General features: G+C 37.7%; 1 protein-coding gene across 2 annotated transcripts in view; it reads right to left on the reverse strand.

The window, feature by feature from the left end:
• Positions 1 to 17,916, reverse strand: part of ZSWIM6 (zinc finger SWIM-type containing 6) — a 106,669-nt gene that overhangs the window by 27,312 nt on the left and 61,441 nt on the right. The window contains exons 3-4 of one of the 2 annotated variants that reach the window (XM_058044347.1): positions 9,685 to 9,833; positions 9,014 to 9,164 (exon numbers count right to left, since the gene is read on the reverse strand). The exons of the other annotated variant lie outside the window; for it this stretch is intronic. Coding sequence (XP_057900330.1) covers positions 9,014 to 9,164; positions 9,685 to 9,833 — 300 coding nt within the window. The remainder of the gene's footprint in view (positions 1 to 9,013; positions 9,165 to 9,684; positions 9,834 to 17,916) is intronic. 2 annotated transcript variants of the gene reach the window in all.

Raw genomic sequence — 17,916 nt, forward strand, 5'->3', positions numbered from 1 at the left:
AAGAGAATATTAAGGATCAGTCACATGTTCATTAGATACCCCTGTTGCATCTCTAGTGCTCTACAACCTAACCACTGCAGCAAGACAGGGGCTATTAGTCTACAAAGCTGAAGAAAAGTATAAAGAACCTGCAAATGAACCTTACTGATTAACTTTCCTCATATTTAGAAAACTATCTAATGATTTGTTTACAATCAATCAAGTGAAGGCAAAAGCATGGTTAATACTAACATATATATAGTACAAAAATGGTCCTTTATCTTAATATAACTCTTCACAATTTTAACTAGCTGCCAATATTTACAGCTAGGCGGCAAACACAAAGTATGCTCCTGACTAAAATATGTATCAGATATTTTACCAATTACTTTATCTAGCAATATACTCTCAGTAGGAACAGTCTATCTTCAGAGACTTCAAGAATTTTCAGAAAGTTGATGTGACTGTAAATATAAATGCATTAAGCTACTTCCATAATAATTTATCCTTGAGATGAATGAATTCCTCTCACAGGTAACTTTCAAAGAAGAGGCAGAACAGGAGATGTTTGTCCCACATAACAAGCTATTAATAAAGCAGAGACACAAAAATACATCTCCTTTACAAAAAATCACAACAAACAAACAAACAAACTACCAAAAACACGGAGCAAGTGCAAACACTCCCAGTCACACTGGGAATTACAATTGCCACAACTGTTCTCACAGAACATAAATAATGCACTGTAACTGACCAAAGGAATACATTCTGATTGTCTAGTTTGAATTCCTTCCTACACTTTTGTTTCACAAGTCACTTTTACCTTCCAGTCCAAACATGATTGCTGAGTTTTTAAAAAAACAGCAGACTTCAATTACAACTTCTAATACAAGAATCTAGCAGGCACCTGGCTAGACAGCTTACTGACTACTTACCACAATGCAAAATTCTAAGGTTATTTTTAGTTTTCAGTTAAATTTCTCCAGCTCCGATTGTAATTTTCAGCTACGTTTTGTGGGTTTTGAAGAACTACCTTCCCTATAAAATTTTTTGTCTATATAACAGATAGTTATAAAGGATTTCCTTTGTCTTGACTTGACACATCCAAGTGGCTTGATATTCTTGCATCTCTCACTTCCAATTTTTTTTTCCAGTATTCATGGAATACTGGAAAAAGACAAAAGATTGGAAAATAGCACAAGGTTACATGGCTGAAAGAGATGTAAGGCTCAGAAGTCAGTGAAGACTCAGTAATTTCTCCCCAAGAATCTATCACTTCTCTCTAGGTCTAGTATTTACTAGAAGTGACATTGGAAAATTGAATGGTAGGCCAATGTTACTGAAGTATGAAAAATAACACTAGGGGAAAATAACACTATCAGCTTGGCTTAGAGTAAAACTCTGTCCTTAATCTTTGCAGACATGATTCCACAGTTAGGGCTGCAATGAATTGTGTACCAGCTTCAATACACATCATTTTTTAGGACATTTTCAAGTAAATCAGTTCAACATCACAGGAATTAAAAAAAACAACTGCTTTAATGTGGGTACTTACAAAAAAACCTGAAGTACTTTCCAACCAACTAAACAGAACAGAAATGCAACTTTCTGTATGGCATTAAAAACAAACCCCTCAAGCTATGCTTACACACTAAAGGTAATTACTGTGACCATTATTTCTGAAATCTGATAAATGCCACAGGATTAGCTCAGCTGGTTAGAGCATGGTTCTAATAACATAAGGTTGTGGCTTTGATCCCCATATGGGCCATTCACTTATGAGCTGGATTCAATGATCCTCCTGGGTCCCTTCCAACTCACAGAATATTCTGTGAAATTACCTAAAAAACCCCATTTTTACTATCATACTCTGGCCTCACATACACCCTCATTTCAAATACTATAATGGCAATGTCAGTAATGGAGGAAGAAGGAAATGATCCCCAGAGAAGGTGGACAAAATCCATCTTTGCAAAACAGCAGCCTGGCTTCATTCACTGAGGAAATGAAGGTGACAGCATCAACCAAGACACTGTAGGGCCATGACAGCAATTTAAGTCATCATCCATAACTCAGGTCTTAGAACAGCAAAACTGCCTTGTGATGCTAATTCTGACCTACTGTTAATTTAGCACCTCCAACAACAGAAATCATTCAAAGCCACTGATATAAATCAACGGCTTGTTCTGTGAAAAAGCAGATGTCACCTTAAGTGCATAACCTGAGGGTAGATGTGTTTCATAAGACAGCTGAGACTAAACAGTATTAATGTAACTATTACTTAAGCAAAGACAGCCTATTGGATATGATACAGTTTAAGACACAAATATGTGTAAGATACCACTCTACCTAGAAAAGGCCCACAATGAAAGACCAAGGGAAATGGTGCATCCAATCTCCCTTCAAAAACAGGACTTCCTACAGCTTTCATTTCAAGGCCACAAATGCCCTCTGTACAACTGACTAATCTATACTTAGAAATCTGAAGTTAACTTTATTTTCTACAAGAGCAGGGCATGGATACTTTCTTCAGCTTTAAGGCAATACATGATGCAATTATAAGTGGGTGTATTCAACAATATTAAGACAATAAGCATATAACTTGGCAGTTGAATTTCAAACTCAGTCTTGCTGTACTGTTTTATAAAAAACATAAAATACAGGGAAATTATCTCTACTAATGGCTGACCCAAAAAAGAGAGACTGCAAGAAGTATGCAGGTCCAGAAAAATGGTACTAGAGCACCAAAACTGTAAGGAATGCTTAACTTCATCCATTCTTTTTCATGCCAGCCCTGGAGTAATAATTAAGTCTGGCACCAGGAAGGAATTCCTCTAGAGGCATAGTGGCAACAACCATAGCTGCTTTTGTCCTTTTTCCCCCTCCATTTAAGCACTAAGCGCAGATAATCTGTTCAGAACAGCTGGCATGTCCCATTCATACAAGTTTGTCTCTAACTGCAAAGGGAAGGAATGCCTGAGACAGAAACATGGATAGAAAATAGCTTCATTCAGTTAAGGTTAAAAGAATCTAACGCTGTTTTCTAGAGATGACTATAAATTTTCAGCAGGAAAAAATTCAGAGTGGTTTCCAAGTTCAAAAAAAAAAACAACAAACCAACATTATTTAACACTTGATCATTAGTTTGCTTATGGCAAAATGGTAATTAAATCTCTCTTAATTAGTCTACAATGATTCCTTTGCAAAGCCATGTTATCCACCATACTCCTTTGTAGAAATGGTCCATTTAATATGCTAGTATACATTTAGTATACAACAGAAAGGACTCCAAGAATGTCACTGGGAAGAGCTTTATCATTTGAATGAGGCTCATTTCAGTACCACAACAGGTTCCTGCACTTAAACACTTTAGATTCCAATATGTGGTTGAGATACAGAGATTACACAATAAATGTGGAAGGTACCCAGCTGAACACAGAGAGTACCATTTAAGTTCTCATCAACATCATAAAATAAGATGACCAAGAGAGACCTGGATCAGCATGAAGCAAAACCACAACACATTCACCAACTCTGTTCACTGCCCTGCCTTGCCAAGGACCTCTTTGGACACTTCTCCCCCATGACAATGCCATCATATTTCTACTTCACAAGAAACTAATCCTTGATTTAAAAAAAAACCCAACTCTCCTCCCGCTTTAGGAGTTCTTAAATATCAAAATGGAGGAAATCTAGTAGAAATGCTTGTTTTGGAACAAACCCATGCAAATTATATAAAGTTGCTTCACCTTGAAGATAAGCAATAGGATATAAAGATACTAAAAATGGTAGCTCACAGGAAAAAACCTGATCCTATAATCTACACGTTGACAAGGTGTTGGGCTCCATCACTCCATCAAGCAGTAGATACTTGTCTTAGATTCTTCTACTTGACTGCTTTCATCAGATTAAGCATCTGGGATTTAATTTAAGAGTTGCAGCTTTATTAAGCTGTCACAAGAGCAGCCCTACTCTGATAACAGTAGCTGGTCTAATTATGGCCTGGTTTAGGGTTGACAAGTACAATGATTCATTCATGGCACATGAGAAGCAATAAAAAGTTGTTTTGCATTACAGCTTTAAAAATGTAGACAGTTTTTTCATTTAATTTGTCACTTAGCTTTTGCTAAGAGGACTGCTAAATTGCAGTAAGAGGCAAATGGGGCTTTTAGTTTAAATGCAATCCCCATATTTAAATGATCCGTAATGGCACAGCGCTCAAGTGGGAACACTCTTGTTTCACAGTGGGCCCTGATGGTGACATGTGACTTCTGTATTCAGGTCCTGTAACATCCATGTGGCTAAAGGGCTTCCAATTTCATTTCACAGCCAGAAGCCTGCAGAAAACACAATTAACTTGCAGATCCCATGTGCCGACAAAACAGTCTCTTCCCAGTGTTGGCAGTGCTCAACACTTAATTCCAAAACAGAGCCTCACAGCCATCATGATCCCTGGGCTGGAGTACAAAGTCAATTTCCCTCCTTTTTTAGGGAAATCTTTTTATTTTTGATGAGAACAAGCAACTTTTATTTTGTTTTTCATGGATGAGTATTATCGACTTGCCCATCTACTAAGATTACAGAGTCCATTTTGTTTCTCTCTAGATTACAAAGAAAGCTTTCCTTCAAATCAGAGATCTCAGCTCAACAGGCATCACCAGGCATTTACTTTGCGTTTCCATTTCCACACTCCATTTTACCAGTGCAATTTAATTAAAAGGAAAACCAAGGGGCTTCAGATAATTAATCATTATGACATCCTAAACTCTTCAACCATGGTCACCATGAGTCAAACACCTAAAAAACAGCATGTGAAATGTATATACGGGGATACCATTTAAACAGCGATGTGAAGAATTCCAATTCTGCTTTAAACTCTGCAAAGTGGAATTCATGTATCATGGCGAGTTGGAAGTAATCACCAGTGCATCACTGAAATTGCATCTAAATTCTCCTAGCTTGAGAAGTATCTGAGCAAGCCTTAGAGCTCTGACCTGTAACCTTTCCAACAGGATACCTCTGACATTCCATAAGTAGCATTATCCCATTCCTTGATGTAGAACAGGAAAATCTGCTAGACAATTATTATATTTTACTCCCTATCTAGAGGTTTTAAAAAGCAACTGCCTAGTTATGTGGGCAGATCTAGACCTTTTTTTATTAACATGATGCTTTTGCTCAAGAAATTAGGATTTTATACTAAAAAATTGCCAGATTCATAGTTGGACCTAAAGTATTTCATCTGGGGGTCTTGAATGGATGTTTCAGGGATTTTTAGCAGTTTTTTTCATTTTTATTTTAGGTGTGCAGGGTTTCACTGTTGTTGTTTTTAAATCAGCACCTTCATTCAAACCCAAAATGACTTCTACTGAAATCAGCAATTTACCACAAACTTGAACAGGAACTATGATCAAAGCTCAGTGTGTCCTTCCAATACCCTTGCCAACACCCAATGCCAGGCAGGAAGCATCACTTAAATTCTAATGAAAGGTTCAAATGATCCAGTGAAGGAGCAAAGCTGAAGTCATTTAAGTATGCTTAAAAGTCTATGCCAAGATGGAACTGACAAAGTGGCCATATGCCTAGCAGTTGGCAGACAGAATACCAAGGCAAGCAAGAGAGCCTTTATTAAGCAGAGTCTATATTTACTTACTTTGTACGCCCTAAAATTCTCCCTAACGACAACAAATGGCTACCTACCTGTGACATACATGAGAGTACAGCTAAAAGATTTTTTTTGAAAGACATTATATATATATATATATGCCTCCAGATTACTCTGAACAGGTAATAAAAACGTTAAATATGCAGAGGCCTGTGTCTCACATCTTCCACCAATATTTTGGTTCTCTGACACTCTAGAAGATAACAATGTTTCTTTGTAACACCATGACAGCATGACTCTTTTAAACTCAGTGTCTGAGTTACCTCTTCTACTAGAACAGGTCATGTGTTGCTGGGGCCACCCTGATTTTCCCTCTGCAGTCTGCTATTGTAACTCTGGTCTCCCTTAAAATCTACTTGAACTTTTTGTACATTCATTTTTTTTTTGAGATGCAAGTTTCACATGGAAAAAGCAATGTTTTATGTGAAAAGAGGGAAACTCAAGTAAAGTAAGATCCTAGCAAAAACACTGCAGAAGCTTGTAGCCTTCACATCAGGTAGGAGTTAATCTGGAGCAATTCACACAACTAACAGCGTCTTGGAGGTAACTTGCTATGCACCAGTGGAAGGAACCAGGATATCCTATCAGTGGGGAGAAGAAATAGACTGTTTAGAATCATAGAATCATGGAGATGGAAGAATCAAGTTAAGTTCTACCCTTTGCCTACTGCCCGCCTGGTGTGACTGAAGAGTATTTGCAAGTAAACCATGGTACAAGATCAACATATTTTGATTCTCTTAAGAGGTGTCAGAGCAGTCCAGAACTGAAACAATACGGTCAGCCTCAGTCTGCAAATACAGCAGGTCAGGCAGTGGTAAGGCTGCTTTTTGGAAGTGACATCTAGGATTCTGATTAAATAGAGGTAAACCATATTCAATTAATCCAAAAGTATTTATTATTTGATCCTGCAAAAAGATAGATTCTACCTCCTCTACCTTCAGACACGTGTTGTCAAGAAAATGATGTTAAAGAAGATTGATGAAACAAGAGGAGCCGTTACAAAAATTTAAAAAAACTTTTTTGTTTATTGACAGCATGTGGCAAGACTGCTACAGGCAACAGATGGAGAACACATTTCTGCCTCTCCCACGACCTACCAACTCAACTCACATAAGCAATGAAGCATGAGACCCTCCAGGTTTCACTATCCTGGGATACAATTTTGTTCCATGTATGTCCAGCTAGGCATGTGCCTTGCTTGGCAAAAACTGCTATTTTTGGCAAAAAAAAAGACAAGGCATCATAAAAATGGTGGTTAAACTTGCAGTTGTTTCTAGACTCCAACAGAGCTTTGCATGCTATGATATTAAGGATTCTGGTCATAGAAGTATAGGTAATTAGCAATTTATTAGCCAAGTGCTTCAACTAGAGTGAACATAATTTTTGCTATACAGGTTATATCCAATCTTATCCCACCAGTTGGTATCTGATTCAATCATGATAATTTTTGACCTCTAAGAGTGCAAAAGTTAAGTTTTGCATTTGAGACTTCTTTTCTAAATGAAGCATATTACTCTTACTTAGATTTGATTTCATTTAGCTTGATTTTGGACCTTTAAATTACATTAAGAGCATTATGATATTTGCTCTCTTCTTTAAACTACTTACATAATGTCTCACAGGACATCATCTGTAAAGTTTTGCTTGTTTATTATTAAATGTTTTTATGTTTTCTGCCACATAATTCAGAACGTAGCCATATTGACCAGAGCACATCAAAACAGACTTCTTTAAGTCTAGACTTGAAAAGCCTTTCCAGAATGAGAACACAGGTTTCTAATCCAAATTCCATGAATCACAATGCAGTCCCATTTAGGCCATGCGTGTCGCCAGTTTGCTTTAGGAAAGCCTCCAAGACACCTGTAGTAAGGTTTGGAATGCTAAGACAGACATGTTAATATGTTCACTCATACACTCAGTGAATTACCTCTCAGAGGAATAAATTAGATTTACCACTGTATTTTAAATCAGGTTGTCTTTAACCTCCCACACACTTGTGTATCTACTAGGTAGTAGTTTGTTACAGCACTTGATATCTAGGAAAGCAATGCTTGTGGTTACTTTCTATCTTTCCTCTCATGTGCCATCCTGAAAAACTTTTAAGTTGTATTGATTTTCCCTTCAGATAACACCCTGTATCAACAGAGGCTGAGAGGGATTTAGAGCAGCCCTGCAGTGAAGCACTTGGTGTTACTAGTGGATAAGAGGCTGGACATGGCCCAGCCATGGCACTGCCAGCCCAGAGAGCCACACGTGTCCTGGGCTGCATCCAGAGCAGGGTGGGCAGCAGGGCAGGGAGGGGATTCTGCCCCTCTGCTCTGCTCTGCTGAGACCCCACCTGCAGGGCTGCATCAGCTCTGGGGGCACAGCACAGGAAGGATATAGACCCATTGGAGGAGACTGAGAGAAGGGGCACAGAGATGACCAGAGGGACAGAGCATGGGCCATAAAAAGAAAGGCTGAGAGAGTTCAGGTTTACTCAGCCTAGAGAAAGCTCTGGGGAGAGCTTAAAGCACCTTCCAGTACCTAAAGGGGACCTACAAGAAGGCTGAAGAGGGACTTTTTAAAGGCATGTAGTGATCAGACAAAGGGGAATGGCTTTATGGTGAAAGCTAGAAAGTTTAGATTTGGTATTAGGAAAAACATTCTTTACTGTGAGGGTGGTGAGGCACTGGAACCATTTGCTCAGAGCAGCTGTAGATGCCCCATCCCTTGAAGTGTTTCAAAGCCAGGTTGGATGAAACTCTGAGCAAACTGGTCTAGTGAAAATTGCACCTGCCCATGGCAGGGCAGTTGGAACTAGGTGATCTCTAATGTCTTTTCCAACACAAACCAGTTCATGGTCCTGAGATGAGATTCTTACAGATTTTGAAAATTTCTGTAGTAGTTCAAAACCGTATTAGTGAGGTCCTCACACCATTCGAATATACCTTTCGCATTTCAGCCCATTTCAGCAATGTTAATTGTTAGTCTTCTGTATTTTGTCTCCTTTCTTGCTCAGTAATTGACTTCTGTAACTGTGAATTGGTTTCTTCCTCAACCTTTCCAGTTCAGCACTAGAGGCTTATGTATTTCACCTCAGCAGTGTAGCTACATTTCCACTTTTTGCTTTATTCTTTCTAGCACCTCTAGTACTTAAGTTTTGGAATTGTACTTCTTTTATACCATGCTCCCTCTCTCTTCCAAATGCAACTGTCTCATGCTGTAGGTCAGAAATTTCATTTTACCCAAACTTAACTGAATAAAAGAAAACTGCAGGAAATTCTAATCTGCTCAGCCTAGAACCACAATAGAAGTTTTTCTCAACTCCAAATACACAACTGTTTCTTTATTAAACATATGAACACCTAAATGAGTCTGTGAATTTACCCAGTTCATCCCAGAGCTGCCTATACTTGTCAGTCATTGTAGTTCCTTGTTGTCTCCAAAGCGACAGACGGGGGTCAGCCATGAACTGTTCTGTTATCAACGTCAACATGCGAGCTCCATTTGAATCTCTCATTTTTAGCATCTCTCGCACCTAGGAAACGAGTCTTTTAATACAAACTTGAAAAAAGCAAAGAAATCGCAGTACAGACAATATGCTGCAGTGTTAAATATTCCCCTTTTGCTAAGTTAGAAATGCAATTCATATGTGTGATGGCAAATTTTTAGGTAGAAAAAACAGTCTGCCTTCCCAATTTTTGACAAAATTTTGGGCTCAGTATTCAATTGCAACTCTTCAGAGAATTTTTCCACAAGCAATCCACAGGTGTATTATACAAACTGCTGTAAGGTTTTCCAACATTTTGGGGGTGGAAAGGAAGAAGAGAACAGCAAAGCTGTAGAAGCTTGAAATGTTACTTCATATTCTTACACTGATCAAGACACACCAGATTGTAGTCCACTTCTGTACAACTCACTGTCAAGTTGCCATTGTATTCCCAAGGCTTTGTGTTATTTTAGAATAGCAGAATCTAGAACTTTGAGTAAGATGCAAGCAAGTACAGACTGGCTTGGAGAACAGAGGAAAGAAAAAAGGTTCAGAGTACTCAACACACCTTCGCAAAAAGCAAATTGAGCTGCTTCCCTGATCCATGGTATCCACCCTGGGAAAGGAAGAGTTTAACCTGTTCTTGGACTTGTTCCTCATCCAAATGCCAGCAATTTTCATCATCTATGCTAGCACCTGCTGTTGGGTCAGGAGCACCTGCAAACAGCAAGAAAAGAAATCATTATGTTCTATATGAAGAAGAGAGGTTCTTGAGTCCAGGGGAGAGGACTACTGCAGAGGGGGTTTTTGTGTCTTCTCCTGTTTTGGATGCCTTGATTTTAATCTAAACAGTCTTTAAAACAGACTTAAATTTCTTCTCAGTAGTCTTTAGCACTTAGAAATTATACCTATACCTAAAAGGCATTTAAATACATAATACGGTCTTCTCTGACAAAGCATTAGAATCAAGTTAAGGGTTTTTCTTCCCATCTCAGCAGCTACACTATAATGATTTTACAAGGAAAATTAAGATTTTTGAATTATATTTCTACCATTGTGATGTTAAAACCACTCTCCCCAAAACACCTGTGTAATTCCTGTACCTTCAGCAATCTTGCTCAGGTTTAAGTGACTGCTAGTGAGCGCTGCTATTGATGAACATGAGGAGAATCATCACCTTGGTGCCTCTGAGCTGTGATGGCTCTGCAAAGCTAAACAAAGAGTAAAAAAATCCCCAAACAAATCCAAAGTCTTAAAGCACTAAAGGCATTTCCATCATAAGTAAGAGCTATAGACACTTTAGATTATGTTGCTTCCAAGGAAGCATTTTAACATAGGCAATGTCATCTGCACAGAGTCAATTTAGAGCAACTTGAATTAGGCCAGTGTCTACTGAAATTACTAGATTCACATCCAGCAGTGCTTTGGCCACAGATTGCCATAATGCAGCTTTTGAAGATCAGACCAGTGATGTTCCCTCTCTTGAACTTAACAAGTTCTTGCACCATCTAGTAAACTCTATTTTTCTGAAGAACCCTGCAACTCCACTGGACATCTTCTAAACGGTCTTCAAACTGAACAGGCTGAAAAGTACTTATCTACAGCGTTGGACTCAGCTCAAGGTTGGGAATCACCATACCACATATCAGTTATTTTAAGCATGGCTGAGACTTAAGTTGACTTTACATTTTAATTTTGAATTTATCACAGCTGCATAATCTCTATTATGTTTTGAGAAGATGTTATAGAAATGAATCACGTTCAACAATCTCTCTCATTGAAATCTGTGTCCATGTTACTCTGTAGAAAAAAGAAAATATTGCCAGGGAAAGAAAATGACATAAATTTCTAAAAAGCCAGGAGTTTTTTATAGAATCCTAAAAACTTAAAAAACCAAAATAGCTACAACTCTATGATGTACAGGGAAAAACCCCACTGATTCTATTGATTCAAGTCTTTGTTTCACAATTGCAGCTTTGCTATGAAGGTGAAGCTTTTAAGTGCTCACAGGAAATGCTCAACTCTTTATTCAATGAAACTACAAACAGAAGATTTAGAGGGTCAGAGGGATGTCTTATCTACAAATTGCTGAGACAGTAAACAAAAATATGTTTCAGCTCAGCAACTTCCTAAACTGCCTCATTTTCACAGCCTAAAGCAGGGAACAATGCACTGCTGTATATACACACACATATGTGTTTAATTAATAAGAAATTGTGTCTTTGGAGATGTGAATAAACTCTCCTGCTTTCCACAGGAACACAAAAATGTCTCAGAAGACAGGAATCAAGCTCAAGACAGCACAAAAACCAAGGAATCAAAAACTTGTTCTTCTGCAAATGTTTCTATCTTCAATTTATTTGTTTTAAAAGGCTTTCAATTCTGTCAGCTATATGAAACACATACTGATAAGTCTTTGGTTGCACAGAACAAGATAAAAAGGAAAATCAAGCCACACAAGAATAAGCAGTGCAGCTGTTGCACAGACCAGGTTCACAGTATCACCTTGCAAATAGTTTAAATATTTCATTGCTCTAAAACACAAAGAGGGTGAAGAGGAAGTATATAAAAGCAACAGTATATAAGAGATACACTTAAATTTGTTCCTTATTTCAGTAGAGATTTATATTTAAATAATCTTGGTATGGTTACTTTCAAAGTGAATTAAAAATAGCCCAGTATTCCCCAGCTAAGCTTCCCTATTTAGGGAATGAAAAAAAAATCCTTCCGCAACTGTTTACACTTTATCAAAAGCTCACCTGTCATTTTGTGTTACAAGGTTAGAAAAGCAATGCAGCTACCACGGATTCTTTAACAACAGGTTTCCTTTACAAAAGTAAGTGTGCCTGCTACCCAGGGCCACCAGCACTGCCTCCACCAAGGCTACTCCTGCCAGTATGATCCCAAATATATCTTAACCAGGAGCACAGTATCACTATACTCACACCACTGTTACTTGCAAGCTGTTAGGCCACTGCTAGCTGTTAGACGACTGTAGAAGATAAAGATGCCAAGAGTCTGTGCCTTACAGTTCTTTTCAGCACAGTACACAGATACTCTGACTCAGAATTATTTTCTTTCTTACAAGATCTTACATAGGCAACATTCAGTATGATCAAAATTTTTAATTCTTAAGAAATTTCAGTGCACATATAAGCAGCACCAGCTACAGTTGCAATTCACTCATCTTTCAACCCTGTTGGTAGTCTTCAGCAATAGCTGTGGCAAGAGGACACTGTGTCTGATCAGGCACAAGTCCAGACACCTTTCCACCAAGGCAGCAGCCAGGCAGCCTACTGATGCTCCTGGAGAAGCCTCAGCTTCTGCTGCTTATCATTCTTGTTTTGGGGTCAAGACATGACCATCTTCTATGTCCCTCAACTATCTAGGCACTCTTCAAGTTCACTAGGTTCACCTACACCCAGGTGATTCATCTAGCCTGTTTCCTCTCCCACTCAAACAGATCCTGGATGGGATTTCTACACTGGCATTTCTTCTGAAAACACAAGAGTGGGTGAACAGGTAAGAAACTATCTGAATGAGCAGGAGGAGGAAGCTGCCTTAGGGGCTGTAAGAAGCCCTAGCAGTAGCTGTCAGCAAGGCTCAGGCGCAGCATTGAATAGGCAGAGCTGGCTCAACCCAAAGGCAGCAGCTTCGCTTAGGGTGCGGCACGGCCCTGAACTGGCACTGGCAAGGCTTTGGCAGGAGGACAATTTGGCTGCAGAGAGGAAAGAGGAACATGAGCAGCCCTGAATTTAAACTCTGCAGGGCAGTTTGGTACCAGGGTTAAATTAAACCCTGTCTCCCATTTGTAACCTGGGGATAAGTGTTACTCATGTGCTTTAGAGAGATGTCATGAGGATACATGAGTTCACATTTGAACTATGAAAGTGAGAAGTACTGTATAATTATGCTAATACTAAAACCCATAATTAAAGTGTGTCAGTTTATAGACACTAAACTAACATAATATCTCCCTCTCCCCAGCCTCTGGCTTTTTAAACTTTTGCCATGACTGGTGTTTGAAATACACTGTACATCATGTATATACATTTTAACATAATAAACAAAGCCTTCATAACCAGTATATAGACAGAGACATATATACTTACTCATGCTCTTTTACTATAATTACTAAATTGCAATCTCAGCAGTCAAAGCAGGAATATTGTGCACAATTGTTTGTGACACTGAACACTTAATAGTGTTTGAAAACAGGGTAGCGGCCTCTTACATTTAGGGTCATAGCATGTTAAATATAACCAACTCCCAAGTTCTAAGAAGCAGGAGCATTTGAAAAATAAACACTTTGTTCATTTACATAGCATTTAATAGCAACTGCTTTCAAGATGAGCAACCATGTTTAAGCACTGATGCTGTACATGGAGAACTTAAGCTCACAAAATAGAAGCAAGTAGGGAGCAATGACTAAAAATGGACTAAGAAGTTCTTATACTGCCAACTACTCAGGGGCAGATCAACAGGGAGATTTGGATAAAACAAGGCAAACTGCTTCCGTGATCCTTATTTCTGCAGTATCAAAAGAGTTGACTTCACATAAAACCATGCTGAATTATTCACTTGTAGCAATCTACACAGATATTTTCTTGAACTTTCTAATAAAAATGTCATTAATTTGAGTATACAAATGAACAGTACATCAGTTACATTTTATTAAAAGTCATCCCATGGCAGCATTAAGGAGAAGATATGGAAAAATTATTACAAATAAAAAGCATGACTTAATGAGTATTATGTGAAGACAGAATGAAAGAAACCCAGCTAGAAACCAATGTTTCCAGATGCTAATTCACAACAGAATAGTGATTGATTTTAAAAACACAGTATACTCAAATTATTCTAAACAATTATTAGATAAAACCAAAGATCATTGAAACAATGATTCAAAAATATTATTATGTCTTTGATTCTCCAAATGATTCCAAGTTTAGACACAAGTCACATAACTTCAGGACTTTTGGGTGCACTATTTAACACCTGCTTAGCAGCTCACAGCACCAAAGGAAAACAGCACATGCTATGAAGCTGTCAGTGATAATGACACAAAACATGAAGACTATGCTAAGTTGCAGAGGAAAGTTAATTAAATACCAACAAGTTTTTTAACTTCAAAAAATTCTGCATTCCCTCTGTACATATTCTACTAACAATATCTAATCTCTCCTGCTAAAATACGCATCTCACAAAAATCGACATCATCATACAGCAATACATTTCAAAACTTATTTGTGCATGGCAGATAGAAGAACTTTATCAGTATAGATAAGCATACTTTATTTTAATTATTTATCTTCCATGTCTTTTAGCAAAATCTCACTATTTTCTATGCAACAAGTTTTATATTTACGTTTATTGTATCTGAAAAAACCTTTCCTAAAACTATTACTTTCATAAATTATTTTTATGTTACTTTGCAGCTACCAGTTTTTTCTTTTTAATTTTACATTCTACTACTTATTTACATTTAGTTAGGTTTCTTGAATTTCTCTAGTTTTGGCTACTCTCACTTCCTCCCCAGATCTGGCTCACCAAACAATTCTCATATTAAGCACTTTCATTCTTCTTTAAAGGAAATTCACCTGCCACTTCCTGCATTCATCTTTTGCAACTAGACTCTCAATCAATTTTGCACTTTAGGCAGGGCCATGTGAAAGATTCCATAACTTTATGTAATGTTAAAGAAAATAATTTATTTTTATTCTTTTTACTAGCAGATCACCAATATATTTTATTCAGCCCTACTCTACCCCACAATATTCTATTAAAACACCCATCATTCTGGTTAATACATTAAGTACATCTAAACACGTATTAACTTGTACCTCCAGATTGCCTCTTTGAACTTAATAGTTACAGGAACAATATCAGTATTATGAAATTTTCTTTGAAAGCTTTTTTTTTTTTTGTAGATGTTTTCTTCTTGAATGCCTCCCCCAGCACTGCTAATATACATCACAAATTAACATTTGCTGAGGATGTGCCCACATTTGCCTGGACAAATGCAGAAAAAAGTAGAGAAAACAAGGTGCCTGTCCTTCTGAAGATGAATATACTTCAGTTGCTTCCTCCCATACCCTCCCTCTTAAACTTGAGTTCACCTGTATGTGGATCTGTCCTAGCAAGTGACTTTTACTCTGAGTTGAAGAATCAGAGAAAGGCAGAAATTCTGGAGAAATCCATATATTTCCTCCAAGAGCAGAGATTGCAACAGCAGCAGTAAACACTCAGGAAAAGAAAGAGTACAGCTCAAAAGTTAAAAATTAAGTAGGTTTGCCAGGCTGCCCTTATACTAAAACCATCAGAGCGTTTTTCACTATGCACATAATAAAAAAACAATGCTAATACAAGACTAATATAAAAAAAAAGACCTTCCCCTCTCCCTCCACCCATCCCACAGTTACTTTGCTATTTCCACTCAAATTCTCATGAGCACAGTATGGCCTTTCAATCAATTTCCTGAAGCGAGAGTTTCATACCTATGAAAAGGCAGATCAAAGATGACAAATCCAGCTGACAATCTATTGTCATCCTGACTGCTCTCTTCCTAGAATACACATTCTCTCCTACCAAAGGTATAAAAATTAAAAGGGAGGGAAAAAAGCCTCAGCTAAGCAAGACCCAAAGCTATATCCAGCTTCCTGTGAGAGCATACCCAAACCAAAATCCAATGTGAAGCCAGCAGTTCTGTAGTACAAACACCAGAGAGGGTATCAGTTTTAATGCATGCAGTTGTCTTCAGTTTGGATTACACACACAAAACTCCAGTTGAGATCACCAGGAACATGAACAGCTGCAACAGTGTCACATGAAAAAATCAAAACACTTCTCAAAATCAAGAGGTGCTTTTGTGTTCTAAAAATATGAAGAGTGCTCTTACAATCACCACCAAGAGAAAATAGCATGGCAAATACAGAAAAATATTCCCACTAAATCACTTGTCTGTCCTGAAGAAGTTAGCAACTAGCCAACATATTCTTCTAATTTTAACAGCATCCTCTTATTTCTCCCTGCAGCGAGGCTCAGTCATGAAGCAAGAAAGCATATTGCATCACTTGTGTCCACCAAGAAACTCAAAGGGGTTGGTTATTATAAACCTGTGTCAATGTAAGTTACTTCGCTAATTCCCCCAGTTATCTCCTGAAAAGTGGCCAAAGACAGTCACTGAATGCTGCATAACACAGCATTCAGGTGAAACATTATCCAATTAGCTTTTTGTTTAAAGCAGAGAACTGATGTTGTTTCATCTAATCATCTCTCTTATGAGCCAGCTCATAAGGAAGACAACTGTGGTCAAAGCTCTTCCAAGTCCCAGACCATTCAAACATACAATTATGAATACTATTCAAGAACTGGCTTTTCTAGCACATCACTGAAAATATATGTAAATTAGAGGTTCTACAGTGTTCACAGAGGGGAAAAAATAAAAGAATGGAAGTCTTGTACAGAACAACATTGAAATTAAACTGCCTCTAGGCAACATTGAAAATAATTTCCCCATATAACTCCAGATTCAGAATTTCTCTTAATCAAAGCTGTTTCAGGTTTTTCTGTGCCAGGTCTCCTCTACTTTCAATAAACAAGTTTTTCCAAGTATTTCTTCTCACTTATCTATGCCTTCAAGTAGAATTTAATATAACTTCTCTTCAAACACCAGTTCAGTGACGTCAGACTGTTCAAAGCAAGACAGGTCTTCAAGACAGTTTTGTGCTACAAACTCAACATCTGCAGCAGAGGAGGTATGAGGTAGAGTAAATGGCGATCTTACATCCATCATGCTATGATATTAGAATGAGAAACATTTTATTGGTTATTTTTCATTGAGGTTTTTTGTCAGGTGTCTTATTTTTAATCTAAGGAATTTGATTAAAGATCAGAAGAACAGAATTATTGTATGAATCCCAGAAGAACACTTCTCTACAGAAAAACTCACTTTTTCCTTATAAGAACTATGTAATTTTTTAGTATTGTGAACACAAAATAATTCAGACCACGGTTTTATGTGTGTCTGAGAGAAAAGCAGGAAACTATATAAAGTCTTTTATAACCCAGTCTCCTTTGATAATAGCAGTTCATTTTCTTATGCTTCCTGGATTTTCTACTTTGGCTCTTGGCATTTTAGTAGAAAATTGTCAATAAAGACATGCTGCAATCTCACCTACTAGGAAGACAGCAACAAACAGAAGAAACATTTCAGTTTTTTGGATAATTTTAAACTAATTTGCTCAAATTCTTTTTGAAATATCATAACTGAATATCAGCTTAGAATAGGAAATAAAAAAACTAATTGCTATTGTCAATGATAGAAATCTCAAATCTTTCTCCAAAACTACTTAATATAATAATGAGCAATGAGACAGTCTGACAGTAAATAGTTGGCAAAGACTAACATGCCTATGATTAGTCTAATTTACAGACTTCACATTTATCAAGCCTGTAACAGCTTGTCATTTCTCTTACATTAGCCTTAGTACAGCTAATACAGACATTTATAACGCCTGTCCTTTGTACCCCATCCCTGCCTTCCCCTTTTCTAATCACCCTTGACTGAATCTTCTGTACCACTCCCGTACCCTAATTCTTCCTTACCCATTAACTCACAAATGTTCAGGTTGCTAACATCTCCCATATGATATACATGCTTTCAGCTCACAACATCTGAGCATGTTCCTCTACTGCTTAATGTCCTGCCTCTCCTTTAGTGCCACTTCCTTTCCACTGTCACCATTACACCCAACAACTACAGCAACTGCCTTGCCACTGGCCACATCTCCATCGCCCC

This window comes from Melospiza georgiana, chromosome Z (genome assembly GCF_028018845.1).
Source record: "Melospiza georgiana isolate bMelGeo1 chromosome Z, bMelGeo1.pri, whole genome shotgun sequence".
NCBI lineage: Eukaryota > Metazoa > Chordata > Aves > Passeriformes > Passerellidae > Melospiza > Melospiza georgiana.